The sequence below is a fragment of the Coptis chinensis genome, chromosome 8 (genome assembly GCF_015680905.1).
Source record: "Coptis chinensis isolate HL-2020 chromosome 8, ASM1568090v1, whole genome shotgun sequence".
NCBI classification, from domain to species: Eukaryota; Viridiplantae; Streptophyta; class Magnoliopsida; order Ranunculales; family Ranunculaceae; genus Coptis; species Coptis chinensis.
Window position 1 is genome coordinate 87111621 of NC_141463.1, and position 16840 is coordinate 87128460.

A 16840-nucleotide genomic window follows, 5' to 3' on the forward strand; every position below is an offset into this window, starting at 1 on the left:
CAACGAAGACAGTCTTCTGAGAGGAGCGGTGGTTATTTGGAACAAGAGCATTTAAGTTTTTAGAGCAGACAAAAAACAAGAGAATCCCCCCTCTTTTCTCTAAACCACTTTCTTGTACTATGAATATGGTTTCTTCTCCGCCTAAGATTGATGGAGACTTCATTAATAGATAAGATTTGATATGGGGTGCAGCTTGTGAAGAAATCATATAGCTTCAATAAAAGGAACGTAAATAGGTAAGGGTACCCAATATATAATCCGAAATTTTTAAGTGAATACAACTAATAAAGTGCTAATCTCCTTAAGTATAACTTCAAACATTTAATTAACTAAGCAACACAAAATCCTAAACTATGTAGCACCCGATTCGATGCGCAGGGCTGGCAATTGAGTTTTTGTGAGCATTGGAAAATCGTCTTTATGTTGATGACAACAGAAGCATGCAACCCAAATGCAGATAATCAGAGCAGCACCCACCACACCTGCAAGTATCCCCCAAAACATCTTCGGTTCTAGACCTACAATTCTCTCTTTGACCATTGCATGGTCACTAGCCTCATGAATGTCATAGGTATCTCCCTGGCATAGTAGAAGCTCATTTTAGGAGAGTCAGCTAATAGTTGAAAATGTACTAGTATTTAATTGAAAAACTAACAAAACTATTTTAGTTTTCGGACTGGCACATTATCGGACTAGACAGATATATCTAGAACTGGTCCAATAGTCTTATCGGACAATATTTAAAATCTAAGTATATATCTTATGAGTGCTTCTTCAATGTGCATCACATTGAGTAGACTCAATGAGCACAATTTGTTGCCTTTGATTCGGCATTTTTTTCATTGAGCACAATTTATGAATTAAGACTGAGATTTTTCTGTGAACTGAGTTCATTTTCAGGAATAATGGACTGAGGTGTTCTTCTTTGTACTCAATGTCTTTGAGAGCTAATGCCTAATGTTATTCTTGCTCTCATTCCAAATGAACTTGGCCAGAAATCTAGTAATGTTACTTCATTTGCCATTTGCTATTGTGTTGAACTGAAAATTGTGTGAAATGACGATGGGTTTTTGTGACATTGTACTATGAATTGTGCAGTAGAATCTATGTTAAGCAAAATTTGGAGAGGAGGCATACCTTGCAGAGGGAGGCAGCTGCTAAGCAAATGACAAGAGTCACAATGAAATAGTTGGTAACCATTAGAATACTTGATCTGATGAAGTTTCAAGTTTGTGATTTGAGACCCTTCAAGTGCTTGGTCACTCTCAAACGTAAACAAATAGTTCTAGAAGAGAGAAGTATCAACTGTCTGCCGAAGGATAGCAAAAACAAAATATGATGAGCTCTTTTATGAGTTGTTGGGATCAAATTCTGGGAGACTTTAATATCTAGTTTTAAGTCACTGTCATCTCTTTAGAGAAGATCCTAACAAATGATAAATAATATGACAAGTGTGACCGATCACCAAGGACAAATTTTGTGTATGCTTCTTAAGTACACAAATCATACAATCACACCAAAATTACGCTGAAATTGTGACATTACAATATTACTAGGTGAGTGCACGGGCTACGCACATTATGGTTAGCTTGTATATAATTGGTATTAAAAAATGAAACGTTCTTGTTGACGTTTTTGTACTTGTTGAAGTCTGATATTGTGGGTCTTATTACGAAATGGGTTTTAAGTTTTAAATAGAAATTGGGCTTCTGTACATAATTGCCTCAACATTTTTTTTTCCGCGTGACTCCCAATAACAGTAGATAAGCAATTGTAGGTTTCATGTGGAACCACCTAAAAGAGTTAAATATGAGTAGATTAGTCAGATAGAATCCTATTGTAAAGACTTAACTATAAACGAATATATTGTAGATGAAGTAGACGTTCAGGAGGTCAATAGAATGCCATATTTATAAAAGAGGTCATTCATCGCATGAACTTTCATTAAGCTGCTATTAGTGATCTTAATAAAGCTAAATGGGCCAAAATGCAGGGGCCAAAGATCATATGCCAGCATGTTTGGCATGATGATAAAATAAAGTGAAATTGATGCGTAACTAATTGCAATTACTATAGACAACAAACCACTACAATGTTGATAAAATTCGCAAATTATATAAAGGCGCGTAGACATTATCAAACATTGACAACATGTTTAGACCTGCTAATAAACAATTTAAGTAATAAAGCATCAAATTATTGTATGACTGCCTATCAAGTGTATTCAATATACATGCATATAAGCCGTGTAATATGGACGATGTTGAAATGTGTATGGGGTTAGATACAATGAAAAAATGAATAATGATAGAAGCTACTTGTACGGGAGAACAAATCATTTCTGAGCACAAAATTCACAAGAATGAGTTTGGACTTTGGAGAGAACATCCACATCACATGTGAGCTGATTGTACAGCCGTGCTGCTCCCTCACAGGTATCTATTTGGTGTTTATGTTAAATCTTAGCATGCCTCTACTGGTTCAAAAGAAAAAAAGGTAATAAAAGTTGAATTTAGGACTATACCAAATGCCTCCATATACTTCGAATCACCAGGTGACTTCAGTTCTGTTCAAATAATTTACAATAGTGATTAGTGAATAAAGCAGATACTTCAAAGTCTCTCCAAATTCAGATATATAAGAATCATCAGAAGATGCTGTGATTGAGCTATTGGATATGTAAAAGTTCAGCACCTAAAATGTATCCAGCTTAAGCATCTATAGATAATATATAAAGTTATAAGCGCAAACCAAAATTACTTGTTCATCATGACCTTGAGTAAGAATATTACAATAATATTTTTCCCTGGTTCATGCAAGATTCAACGGGCATAATAATATTTTGTGATCATGTCGCGACCTGTTGCTATGTGTACGTTGTCCAGGACATCACTTCTCTGAATTTAAGCCATTTAATTTAATGATTATTACAGGTCAATAGGGATTGATGTGGAACACCTTGGTACGCACGTCCATGTACTCAGAATGGAAATATCTCTTATAAACGACTGCTGAATCTTGTATGGTCTTCAGAGAGGCAGATATAATTAGCTAATTGTGCTTCAGGGCATGCTATATATTGCACCCCTGCTTTATCTTCGAACAACATCTCAACAACATTCTCCACATCACTTGGAATTCATCATGAACCCATATTCCTCACTTATGCACCTTTGTTGCAATGATACTAATCCCAACTCTCTGCCACAACGCACAAAGTCCAGTTATGCCTTGACCTTTATATCTATCTAATCTGGTTATTTAGAATCAAAGACATGAAAGACACAAGCATATTGCTATGGATCTGAGGCAAAAGCAGCACTCCAATATGTGGTTACACGTGTAGAGATGTGCCAAACAATGTAACAAATACTGGTGGCACGATAAAATGGGATGAAAATAAGTAGAACTATGTAAATGTTTTCCAAGGCACAATGACGTGTCAATTAGATGGGAACTGTCATAACAGAGATTCCAAATGTGTGTATGCACCAAATAATGGCCAGAACTATGAGGGGGCTACCCCAGGCTGCACCCTGGATAAGATTAAAAGAAAAATCCATATACTACAAACTTACAAGGCCTAAAGGGGTAAGGAAAAAGAAGCCTTTTCTTCACCCTAGCACCTCCTTACGTTAAATCCTAGATCCGCCCCAAGTGTACAGAAGCCTCTAGTCGGAGAAAGAAAGTTTTATAACCAAACAGGCACTGAAAGAAAATGGTTCCAAGCACGCAAGCAATAGGACAAACCTGAGAAGGATTGTCGAACAATATTTGGACGTCGATGTTGGGCAAGAGCAAGTACAACAGCATCCTCAACCTGGGAAACAGAAGTTCAAAAAGATAAGTTTCCAAATCGGTTTTCCACAAAATGAAAAGTACAAATGTAATAATGTTACATATGGCAACAAAATTTCAGCACAACAGCAAGAATCCTTTGGATGAGGTTTTATGTAGTCTGAATGAGATCAAGGAAATGAGGCATTCCACAAGGCTTAACGTCATTTTATTTTTTTTTTTTATTTTTGATTCATAAAATATACTATACTGATATAATCCAGGAAATTACATCCACTCAACTCAAGAACTAACAAATATTAGCTCCCAGAACCACACAACACTTAACCCCATACACCAATACATATATAGTCATATAGACTCAATAAGATGAACAGACTAAGAGGCGAAAATGCCAAAAACAGAAGAAGAGAGAGAATCCCAAGAACCACCACCATGTTTGCACTCTCTCAAAACAGAATGACACCCTCCTACTGCCACCCACCCCCACCCCACCCATGACCTGACCTTTTCGCCTGCCACTCCACAAATAATCATCATCTCCCAAAACCCCCTTCCCTTCATCAGCAGTCCGAGTACCCCAAATCTAGCACTACATCCTTCTTTTCATCTTCACAATACTCGCTACACAAACACTTCATCCAGCATTGCCTCTTCACCTTCATATACTTAAAAACCTTTGGCACCTTCTGTCCACTGCCCTTTTTAGCTTCCTTCCCATTCCCACAGTCCATATCATCAACTGTCTTCAAGATTCTACCTTTGCTAGCCTCCACATTTGACCCCCCAAGGCTTAAATGCCAATAGAAAAAGATGATATAAACTTCACTTCTTTTTTCTTTTATTCTTTTTTGTGTCAATTGGATTTCAAACGGGAATAGTGTAGCTTTGTTTGTGTCTTCATTTGGTTCTAACTTTGACAGAGATAAGTATTATAAATTTATAATCTAATATGGTCACAGATTCTATATAGATTTCTGAGGCTCTTAGGGTAACGGAATAGATTGATTGACAATTCCAAGAATCAACAAATTTGTCACACAGTTTAAGAGTTGTTATCATTTAATTTGGCACACTTTCCTATAGTCACTACAATCAGACAATCAGTCTTTCCTCTTTGAAATTTTCCAAATCTTCTTTTTTTCTTTCTCTTTTCCTAATTCTTATGCAGTTATTTTTTCCGAAAGATGTCTTCAGTATTCTTTCGCAACAATAAGGATACATTGGGGCAAATAAAACCATAAGGATGTCCAATAAGACATACGTGTACTCATAGGAAATTTACTAATTTAGAATGATAAAACTCAATGTAAAAAAAATAACATAACTGCATATGTGGGGAAAATTAAATAACCTTCAAAGATGCCAGTTCCCTCAAGCCCATTTCAACAGAAAGAATACTGAAATTATTGATGAAAGTTGTATCAAGAAATTTGAGCTGGAGTAGTCAGACGAAATCTTCTACTATCATCCCCTTCCTTTTACACCTAAAAAACCATAAAAAACAAATCGACATCAGTCTGAGGTACACATCTAAACACCTTGATACACGTTCCACTTAGCTAGTATAGCTAGTATAAGAAGACTTTAAGTTGCCAATAAGTTTTCTTTGTGGAACTCTTTTGCTGCCTTCTGTTTCACTATCAATGTTGAATCTTGTACTTAAAAGTAGCTAAGCGAAAGAGTACTGTTTCTAATACAGGTAGACAAAACCGTGAAAGCAATACCTGTCTACTACGAACAGCAGAGTGAAATTGACTGTGAAGTAATGAACCAGTTCTGGATGATGCAGAAATGGAGCTAAATACAACAACATAGGCGCATTTGGACATTCCAAATGTTTGCCACAAACCATATTTATTGGTTACTGTTGGTGTACAATGTCTGTGTTAATTGCTAAGCATTCAAAACTTGTGTGAAAAATATTATTGTCCACAATTGTCATGTCAAGCTTAATCTGCAAGCATTGACCTCCTGATTCCAGTTTCTAGTGAAATCCTCTTGAGGGTAACAAATACGGATAACCTACCAAACTGGTGTCTTCCGAACTCCAACAATCTGGATGTTCATAAATTAATTCACTTCGCAAAGCACGCTAGTGACCCATTTTAGTTCATGGAAAAAGTGATGTCTAACGAAATCAAACATACTTATGAGAGAATTGAAGGTTTCTATAGAGTTCCAGTGACTCAAGATGCATTAGTAACCCGTATAGAGTGATTTGAAGTTCAAGTGTATGGAAAAACAAAAATGAGCAAACCACTTGAATTCCTGTTTTTTTAATTCGAAACCCAATTTTAGAAAATACATGTTGTAAGCAATAGACAAAGCCCAATTTCAAAAACTAACAAAGTTAATGCTTGTTTAAAAACAATTAATCAAGATTTGAAGTCTGACCTTGTTTTTTTTTATGCTTCTTCTGTAAAGAAGACCTAGACAGAGGGAGAGAGCAAGAAAACTCGACGGAGCTAAACCATGAGCTTCAATTTCGATAGCCAGAGAGCGCAGGAGATCCGCTTAAGATATCACGTAATCTTTTCTTTATCTGTTCCTGGATTGATAGTGAAAGGGTGTGGGGTTGTCTGTGGAGGGATATGGAGGGAGGGATAAGAATGAACACGGTCATTAAAATTGGAAGGATAAAGAGGGAAAGAAAACCGGCGTGGAGGCTCAAGGCGCTGAGAAGCAGTGCTCTGATTGGATGAAAAGCCCGGACGGACAGCCGAGAGGCTTTGATGGCTAAAATGGACAGGTGTTAAAATCTGCTCAGCTAATTGAGCGGCGGAAGGCTAGCTCACCCACGCCTCTATGTGGTGGCGGCTAAGCGTGGGCTTAATAGCTTGGGCAGGCCGCTTTAAAGGTGTTTAGATATGTGGCACTGAGTGCTTATAGGAATTTTGGAACGCTGTACGCTTGTCTCAAGTCCAGTCAAGTCTATACTATATGTGATTTTAGTTCAAGGGGGGTCAACTCGCCATTAGAGCATGCGACACTTTTTTGTTCTGATAATAAGATAGATCAACACTTTCATAAGCTGGAATATATTAATTAATTCAACAACATTTTGGGGGGAGAGATAGAAAAGTGGGGCGACGGAACTCCAAAGAACACACAAACACCTTCTGATCCTCAGTCAATGAATCAAAGCGCGACTTTGTAGGTGGTGATATATATATATTTTTTAATCCAGAAGAAAGTTAAAAGCGTTGCACCATGACCCTATTTATGGCATAAAGTCTAAGGTTGGAGTGGGTGATAAATATTGCATATTGTGTCTTCAAAATTTTAAACTACTAGCCACTTGGCCACAGGCCCTTATTTTTAAAAGTTTGATTTTTAACTTTTGGCTTGTTACATTTATTTCTTGGGTTATTTAGGGTTTGGTCCTCCTAAATAATAGATATCTGGGATTTGGTCTGCACTAATCGGTTTATTAGCTTTTGGTCCTCCTAAATCCTCTTGACCGGTCAGTCCACCAAAGTCCACCAAGTTGACTGTATGTAGGTTGTTGGTATTTTCATAATACCAATCATACCCTTGGGTGTGCGAGGCACGTGGGTCAAGAGTCAAATGTTGGTCAAGAGTTAAATGTTGGTAAAGAGTTGACCATATTCAGGACACGTGTCAAGATCTCCACACTTCAAATCAACGATTAGTGTGATATATCCGTTGGTACTATTGGTAGTTCAAACCCCAACGGTCAAATCTATTCATACTTACCCTATAGATATTGGTATTGTTGATGGCTGGCTATACAAAATCGAAATTTGAAAGAAAGAAGATAAAGAAAGAGTATAATGGGTGGAAGTTGTCATCTTGTAGTTGTTGCTGCGCCAAAGGTAACTGGTTTAAGTTTGATTTTGTCTATAATGGTGGAAGGGCCAAAACCTAATTAAACATTATTTAGAAGGACCAAGTCTGAAACAAAAGTAATTACAGTAAGACTAAACCTTTAATTTAAATTATGTGGTGTTTGTATTTTCTATTGCAGGTTTGCCAATTATGCTATGAAGAGGGTCACTATGCTTCAGGATGTCAATATCTTGGTGTTCATTGCACTCATGCTTGGTGTTGTGGATTTATGAGAGTCGTTCTAGGTCATATGGAAGAAGGAACTTTACAATCCAAGTACCTCAAGTGTTCTAGAGAAGGTTGCAGTGCTGTGACTTGATTATACTTTGACAAAAAAAGTAGACAACCAAGTATGTAATCTATGCAAGGAAGAATTCCCAGTCTGTGAAGGTTATGGCTTATGAAAGGCCTGCTATCTTTCAACTATTTGTGAGAAGAGTGAGAAGAGTGGTGAGAATAGTGAGAAGAGTGTGAGATGAGAGAAATTGTTGTTCTGTATGTGACAGTTGTGCGAGATGTGCCTGATTAGTGCTATGTTTATCAAGTATTGTATATATGAAGAAATAATAATTTGGTAAGTAGAACTACATTACATAGCACTTGTCATAACAACTATATTAGCATTGTCATTACAGACTAGCACTCCTAAACCATAGCACTATCATCCAAAATGGCTCCCCAAAAAACATGACTATCCACAAAATAACAAAAAAAAAAAAAAAGCACCAATATATTCACTAGGTCTGAGTTAAAAACTGACTTAAGCAAGGTGCAACTGCTGAAATTGTTGGGGTACTTGGTGTATCAACACTATCATTAGCACCAATTCCAAGCCAATATTGAAACTCACTGTTGTTCCTTCCTCCCTTTGGTGTGCGTTGAATTGCACAAATTCTTGTCATTTAGAACCTGCAAATCAATAAATATAATTTTCAAACCTACAACAATTAAAAAGAATAGTGGCAAGTTAGAGTCGAACCACACCTTGAAATGAAATTAGAGCGAAGAGAATTAATGAACCAATAACTAACTAAGTACGTGAGATTTAAAACAATTTTTGGATTTTTGATTTTATCAAACTAATTTAATCTAAGAATGAAAATTTGCTTCTATTTTATAAACTAATTAAACTAAATTTTGCCGGTTTTCAAAAATTCAATTAATGAGAAATCCTAATGGTGAATGACTTCACCCCTATTTTTAAAGAATAGATTATTTCAATGTTTCCAAATATTTATTCCCCTTTATTTTATAAATTTCATCAAATAAATTCCAATGCTAGTTGTAAATTAAGATGAACCGAGGGATGGAAGAAGAGATGGACGATCCAGAGTGAGGCGACTCAATAAAGGGAAGGAGATTGAGTTAGTGGGACAAAGAGTGGAATGCAGCTTAATAAGATAATCCGGGGAGCAGGGAAACCTTGCTGCGGAACCCTAGACCGTGGACGTGGCATAGGTATGACAAAAAGGGTAGTCATCAGATGGGAGGACAGATGAACAACCCAGATAGGAAGAGGAAGGGGTATAAAAAGAAGAGGATGGGGAGAGAAATAGAGGAGGCCGCACAGTGAAGAGAGGGAGAGAAGAAAGGGAGGAAAAGAGAGGAAAAAGAGGGAGAAAAGAGAGAAAGGAGAAGAGAAGAGATCTAGAATGAGGGGGAAACTCTTTGGTTCATATTTCTAGGTTTTAGGTTCATATATTTGGCGCCGTCTATGAGAACTGAAAAGATCGTAGAAGATAGAAATGGCACCAAAAGCGAAGAAAGGGGTAGGCAGACCAAAGAGGGCAGTGGCACAAGATCCGACACCGGAAGCGGTGATTGATGAGGAGGGAGATCGAGGAGTGGAGCATGAAACAGAGGAGACTCAGTTGATGCGAGAGGAGATCGGGAGACTGAGAGAGGAGAAAGAAGAACTGAGGAGAGAAAAAAAGAGATCGGAGGAGGAAGAAGGGGAAGAAGCAGGGGAGGAGTCTGACGATGAGGAGGGCGGGCCGAACCTCGTCGAAAACCCGGTGGCTGGCTTAACCATGGAACAAGTTCAAGAGATGATAGATAATAATAGAGAGGCGAATCGACAATATTCGAAGGACCGTGGGGGAGCGGCTAGCCAAGTGGTAGCCGGACTGAATCGCAACTCGTTAGCGGATAACATCTGGGCGTCAGAGGTGCTGAAGCGATTCAACCAGCCTAGGTTCGAAAGATACGATGGCAAAGGAGACCGGCTGACCACATCCACCATTTTCGACAACAGATGCCTCTTTGGCAAGAGGTTCGATATGATGGACTGCGATGTATGATGTTCCCGGCTAGTCTGAAAGGAGGGGCGTCGGACTGGTACTACTGGTTACCAGCGGGGAGCATAAGGAACTTTCAAGAATTGGAATAGGCATTTATAGATCACTTCATACACCATAAAAAGAGGTTGGTGGATATTGCGGCGTTATTCAATGTTTGACAAAGATCCGCGAAGTCAATAAGGGAGTACCTGTGTCGATTCAAGGCCGAGACATTGAAGGTAGAAAATATGGATGAGAGAACCGCAGTGATCACATTTGAAAGAGGGTTGCGACCGGGAACAGGGGTGCACCAGTCGGTGGCGAAGAACGAGATTGTAACTTTGCATGAGCTATATCCGCGGGTGGAAAAATATATCAGGTATGAGGACAGTATACAGAAGGAATCTAAGAAGTCAGGGAAGGCGGTGCTATCGTTGGAGAAAGACAGGGAACATCGAAGGGTGGGGGTGTCCGAGAAGGAAAGCGGGGAGTATCGCGGATACCCGCCAAGGGCAGAAAGAAACCGGGAGGGAATTCGAAGGGAGAACCGAGAAAGGAAGCCATACCGCGAGATAGAAGTGACGCCGCTGAATAGACCCCTTAGCGAAATATTGTCGTTGATTAAGAACATGCAGGGATATGAAAGGCCGCGGAACACCCCGATAGAGTTACCAGATAAACCGTTCTGCGACTATCATCAGATGCGAAGTCATGAGACCAATGACTGTTATGCTCTAAAGTGGTTGGTTCAACGATTGGTGGAAAAATGAACGATGAGGGAGTTTGTAAGGGGAGCACAGGAGGAGGAGCGCCTGTCACACCAGGACCGGATACTAGGGACTATTAATGTGATTTTCAGTGGAGAGGTACTAAGTCATAATGCCCATAGAGACCGAGTGAGGAGAACTGCGAGCATCTAGCAGATCAATGACGGGACAGACAGACCCCGACCAAGAGTAGGGGCATCAGAGGACAGAGACCGGATCGTATTTAGCAATGCAGATCTACGGGCAGTGGATTCACCCCTTGAAGACGCGTTGGTCATCACAATGGCAATGGGCAATTACATGGTTAAGAGGGTCTTGATTGATTATGGTAGTGCAGTGGATTTGTTGTTTAAAGGAGCTTTGGAAGAAATGGGGATTGATCCTACGCGATTGAGGCCTCCGCAGACTAATTTGTACGGGTTCAACGGGAGTATGACGGAGCCTATGGGAGAACTCTTATTGCCTGTAACCACGGGTCCAGTGACGGTCTTTGCACGGTTTATGGTGGTAGATTTAGCGTCAATAACGCGTGATTTTGGGGAGGCAGTGGATTCATGAGATGAAGGCTGTTCCGTCAACATACTATCAAGTGATAAGGTTTCCCACCCCAACGGGCATGTATGAAGTTCGCGGAGATCAGGTGACGACCAAGAACAGTCACAGAGGTACAGTGAAATGGTTTATCCGCGGACCAGAAGAGGAGAGTTCAAACCCTAGGAAGAGGCAGGCATAGCAATTACATTGCACCTCTGCGAAGAGGGAGGAGGAGTCGACGGTGGAACTGAAGACACTCAACGAGATTGAAGTAGTGAATATCGGGGAAGGGGAGGAAGAGAGGTTCACCGCGGTGGGGTCCAGTTTTCCAGAGGAGTGGAAAAGTAAGTTAATACAATTCTTGTCAGAAAACAAAGACGTATTTGCGTGGGTAATTGAGGATGTTACGGGGTTAGACCTGGAGTTCGTGTGTCATCGACTACACATGAAAGAGGATGCCAATCCAGTGAGGCAAAGGATGTGGAGCATCAGACCAAAGTATGCAGAGGGCATCCACGAAGAGGCGACGCGGTTAAAAAGAGCAGGAATAATACGAGAGGTGGAATTCATGGATTGGTTGTCCAATGTAGTTGCAGTACCAAAAAAGAATGGCAAGGTTCGTATATGCGTCAATTTTATAGATGTGAATGTAGAGTGTCCCAAGGATGGTTATCCCATGCTGTGGGTTGATGAATTGGTGGATAGGACAGCAGGATTCAAAATATTTTCATTCATGGATGCATCTATGTGGTATAACCAGGTCGCGATGTATGGACCGGATCAAGAGAAGACATCATTTGTCGGAGAAGGCGGCACGTATTGCTACACCAGGATGCCATTTGGATTGAAGAATACGGGGGCCACTTTCCAGCGATTGGGAGAAAAAATGTTCGAAAGTAAGATTCTGAAGGGGATTGAAATATACATAGATGATATGGTGGAGAAAAACATGTCTGAGGAGGAGCATCTAGAGGGATTAAGAAAGACATTCGGGATACTGCAAAAGTACAATTTGAAGCTGAATCTAGAGAAATGTACATTCGGAGTAACCACGAGAAAGTTCTTGGGTTACATTGTTACTTAGCAGAGAATAGAGGCTAATCCTGAACAGATAAGAGTATTGGTGGAGATGTCGTCACCACAGAATGTCAAAGAAGTGCAGCGGTTGGCAGGTAAGGTTGCGGCTTTGAATATGTTCATTTCCAAATCATCTAACAAGTGTATACCCATGTATCGGTTACTGAGAAGCACCCCAGATTTTGTGTGGATGTCAGAATGCGAGGAGGAATTTCAAGAGCTGAAGAGGCATTTGGGTAAGGCCCCATTGCTATCTCGGCCAAAACAGGGGGAGAAGTTATACTTGTATTTGGGGGCCACCGAGTATGCAGTTAGTTAAGTGTTGGTCCGCCTAGTCAACAGAATGGAGAAGCCAGTGTATTTCCAAAGCAAAACATTGTTGGATGCAGAGACGCGGTATAGTAGAATTGAGAGGTATCCCCTGGCGTTAGTCTTCTCAGCTCTAAAGTTGAAACCCTACTTCGAGTCACACACAGTGGTGGTGCTGACTAACTTGCCTCTCAAACAAGCTTTAGGACTGAGAAGTTAGGCAGAATGTTAAAATGGGCAGTGATAATTAGTTCGTATGAGATATAATATCAGATAAGAACCGCGGAGAAGGCTCAGGCGGTAGCGGAGTTTCTGGCTTAATTCCCCACAAAAGATCCCACTTGGGGAGAAAAGATGGTCATGGAACCGGAGAAGGATGGGGTGCCCGACCTACTAGACCCTTGGGATAAAAGGAATGGGTGGAGAGTATTCGCTGATGGATCGGCCACTGACACATGCAGTGGCATTGGAGTTGTGCTGGTCACGCCTGATAATATTAGAATAGAACAGACCATGAAATTGGAGTTCGTGGCATCAAGTAACGAAGCAGAGTATGAGGCGGTGATAGTGGGGTTGAGAATGGCTGAGGACTTGGGAGTAAAGGAACTGATCGTGTATTCCGACTCAAATCTGGTGGTGTGTCAAGCTAATGGGGGGTTCGCTCCCCGATGTCCGCGAATGGCTAAGTATTTGAAGGTGGTGCACGAAAAGTCCAGTAAGTTTGAGAAGCTCCGATTTGTACACTTGGGCTGCTGTGAGAATAGGCATGCGGACGCCTTGGCATATGTGGCTGCAGCCATACCTGGATCCGAGGAACGAACGATTCGAGTAGGGAGACTGGAGAAGCCAAGCACAGAGGAAGTGGTAGAAGTGTGTCAGAATACAGAAGAGGAAGAGGGATGGATGGAGCCCATTAAGCATTTTTTGGAGGGAAAAGAGGTGACCAACAAGAAAGAAAGAAAAAGGTTGGAACAGGCTTCCAAGAGGTATGTTATGTTGGAAGGTGAATTGTACCAAAAAAACATCAATGGCCCATTGTTGAAATGTCTAGGGCCGCGGTTAGCCTCAGAGGTGCTGGCAGAGTTGCATGAAAGGGACTGTGGGAATCATTCGGCCGAGAGAACTATAGCCCACCGACTATTGACACAGGGTTATTTCTGGCCCCACATGAAAAGGGATGCAGTGGAATTCGCTCAGAAGTGTGACAAGTGCCAGAGATTTGCACAACTGATATTCGCTCCAGCGAACCTCTACATAATGTTTCTAGTTCGTGGGCTTTTGCTATGTGGGCGATGGATATCGTAGGACCACTGCCCATGGCTAGCGGCAAAAGGAGATATATGTTGGCGGCCACAGCCTACTTTACCAAATGGATATAAGTTGTACCTTTGCAGTAGGTGAAGGAGACGCAGGTGATTAAGTTTCTATGGGAGAACATCATATGCCGGTTTGGGCTGCCATATGCCATTATCGTGGACAATAGGACACAGTTCACGGGAGCGAAAGTGACTGAGTTTCTGCAGGCGTACAAAGTGAAACAAGGGTTCTCTGCCCCCTACAACCCCAAGGGCAATGGACAAGCTGAATCCTCCAACAAAATGATAATGAACAACTTGGAAAGGAAGCTAGAAGATAAGAAGGGCGCGTGGGTAGATGAGTTGAACCATGTTCTTTGGGAGTATCGAACCACACCTCGAACGACCACCGGGGAGACCCTATTTGCCCTGGCATATGGCGTCGAGGTAGTGATTCCATCAGAGATGGTAGTAGCCACTATGAGGACCAAGGCCGTGGAGGAGGGATCGAATTGGCGCATTTTGGCAGGGGGCTTGAACTTGGCAGAAGAGAAAAGAGACTCAGCTCGCATTCGATTAGAAGAGTATCACATGCGATTGCAGAGGCAGTACAACAAGCGAGTCAAGTTACGGCAATTCAAGATAGGAGAGCTGGTGCTCCGCCGAGTGACTCCTAGCACAAAGAGAGAAAGGGATGGGAAGTTGGTCCAAATTAGGAAGGGTCATACACCGTGGTGGAGGTAGGTGGGTTTGGTACCTATAAGCTACGAACAATGAAGGGCAAATTGATAGGAAAACCTTGGAATGTGAGAATGTTGAGGAAATTTTACAACTGAATGTAATGAAGTCACAAAGTAATGCAAGGAAAGTCCAAAGCAGAGGACTAGAGTTGTTTGTAAATATATAAGGCCACAACATTTTTGTGAAAAGAAATTTGCTTGCTATTTTTAATGTCTAAGTGAGAATGCGAATAGTGGACAAGAGCTACGAGAACACGTGGGGCAAGGATAACGAAATCCCCAGTAGGCTTTCACGCCCACGGGGGGAGAGACAGCGGAGGGGATGATCCCCTCGCTGACGCTAGAGATGGAGTGAGCATGGAACAAGAGGATTTGTTCCAGCAGGCTTCAGGGCCTGATCGATCCCACGGAGTGGGAGGAGTCCTTCCCTGATCAGTGAAGCAAGAGACACATGGGGCAAAGAGAGTGACCCTACTAGGTTGCTACGCCCGAAAGAGGGAAAGGCAGCGAAGGGGATGAGCCTTTCGCTGACGCTAGAGCTGGAGTAAGTATGGAACAAGAGGATTTGTTCCAGCGGGCTTCTTGGCCTGATAGAGCCTGCGGAGTGGGATGAGCCCTCCGCGGATCAGAGATGTAAGAGACACCTGGGGCAAGGAACGTGACCCCCCTCGGGCTTCCACGCCCACTAGAGGGAGAGGCAGCGGAGGGGATGAGCCCTTCGCTAGCACTAGAGTTGAGGGGAGCCCGAAACAAGATGAGATGTTCCAGCGGTCTTCATGGCCTGATAGAGCCTGTGGAGTAGGATGAGCCCTCCGCGGATCAGAGATGCAAGAGACACCTGGGGCAAGGTGTGACCCCCTTCGGGCTTCCACGCCCACCAGAGGGAGAGGCAGCGAAAGGGATGACCCCTTCGCTAGCGCTAGAGTTGAGGGGAGCTCGGAACAAGATGAGATGTTCCAGCGGTCTTCATGGCCTGATAGAGCCCGCCAAGTGGGATGAGCCCTCCGAGGATCAGAGATGCAAGAGACACCTGGGGCAAGGGGCGTGACCCCCCTCAGACTTCCACGCCCACCAGAGGGTGAGGCAGCGGAGGGGATGAGCTCTTCACTAGCACTAGAGTTGAGGGGAGCCCAGAACAAAATGAGATGCTCCAGCGGTCTTCATGGCCGGATAGAGCTCGAGGAGTGGGATGAGCCCTTTGCGGACGAGAGACACAATCTACACATGGGGAATGGGAGTTATCCATGGAATAAGGCAGTGGAGGGGATGAGCCCTTCGCTGATACAATGCCCGAGTTGACCCTAGACCTGAGGCAAGACGAGTTGCTCCAATTAGCTTCCTGAAGCTACAGAGCCCGCGTAGCGGGATGAACCCTTTGCGGATGAGACATATTATCTATACAAGGGGCATGAAATCCAATCATGGAGAGAGACAACAGAGGGGATGAGCCCTTCGCTGATGCAAGGTCAGCGTAGACTCTAGACCTGGGGCAAGACGAGTTGCCCCAAGTAGCATATCGAAGCTAGGCCCACCAGAGTGGAATGAGACCTGCGCTGGCTAAGGCAATGGATTCACCAAATTGAGATGAGTCTTTTTTGGACAAAGTATACACACAGCACACCAGACAAAATCAAAGGTTACATTAAAGGAAACAATAGCCAATCATTAGCAAAATATGAAGTGCAACAAACAACTGATCAGGAAATTGTAAAAGTGCCTTATTACATAAAGGAGATTCCTAAGACAATTCCGAGGTGGGATCATCGACGGGCATCACATCGTTAGTTTCCTGGAGGGTGGTAGTGGTGAGCTCTTCAGTAGCTTCTTCGAAGAGGACCGCGGTAGTCTCCTGGGTGGTCGCCTCATGGGGAGAGGGCCCATCTGTCGCAGGATGTTCATAAGTGACCTGTTGGATCGGCACTTCCTCCCTTTGGGTGTCAAGGGATTCGATCACCAGGGTGGCAAGCCTTTCAGGGAGAAGACGACCTTCTCGGGTGAGCCTCTCATGCTCCTCTTGAATCTTCTTGGCCACCCTCTTGTCGGCCAGGAGCTTGAAGCGGTCTCGGAGTATAGTAAGGTCGGACTGGTGCTATTTCAATAAGTCGGTGGAGTCAGATTGATGCTTCCGGGTAAGGGCATGCAAGGTTTCCGTATGTCGCTGAGTGTGAGCATCCAGGTTGAGCTGGTGT

General features: G+C 42.4%; 3 protein-coding genes across 9 annotated transcripts; 2 read left to right on the forward strand and 1 right to left on the reverse strand.

Annotated features, from left to right (window-relative positions):
• Positions 1–233: 233 nt before the first annotated feature.
• LOC147483897 (coiled-coil domain-containing protein SCD2-like) lies at positions 234–6660 on the reverse strand. 7 transcript variants are annotated; one of them, XR_015204700.1, is made up of 8 exons: positions 6457–6660; positions 6196–6349; positions 5153–5285; positions 3751–3820; positions 3579–3671; positions 2525–2566; positions 1138–1309; positions 234–579 (listed from the first exon to the last, which is right to left on the reverse strand). XR_015204700.1 is itself a non-coding variant. In XM_086577614.1 (6 exons), exons 3-6 carry the CDS (start codon positions 5180–5182, stop codon positions 2336–2338), a joined length of 246 nt encoding a protein of 81 aa, XP_086433740.1. In that variant the 5' UTR covers positions 5183–5285; positions 6196–6349; positions 6457–6660; the 3' UTR covers positions 2176–2335. The 7 variants fall into 7 exon arrangements, 1 of the variants encoding a protein (XP_086433740.1); XR_015204698.1 differs by lacking the exon at positions 3579–3671; XR_015204703.1 differs by lacking the exons at positions 234–579; positions 1138–1309 and adding an exon at positions 1608–1794.
• A 4042-nt stretch (positions 6661–10702) lies between these two features.
• LOC147483898 (uncharacterized) lies at positions 10703–11254 on the forward strand. The gene is made up of 2 exons (XM_086579670.1): positions 10703–10795; positions 10853–11254. Exons 1-2 carry the CDS (start codon positions 10703–10705, stop codon positions 11252–11254), a joined length of 495 nt encoding a protein of 164 aa, XP_086435796.1.
• Positions 11255–12970: 1716 nt separating this feature from the next.
• LOC147483899 (uncharacterized) lies at positions 12971–14655 on the forward strand. The gene is made up of 2 exons (XM_086579671.1): positions 12971–13602; positions 14100–14655. Exons 1-2 carry the CDS (start codon positions 12971–12973, stop codon positions 14653–14655), a joined length of 1188 nt encoding a protein of 395 aa, XP_086435797.1.
• Positions 14656–16840: the final 2185 nt, after the last annotated feature.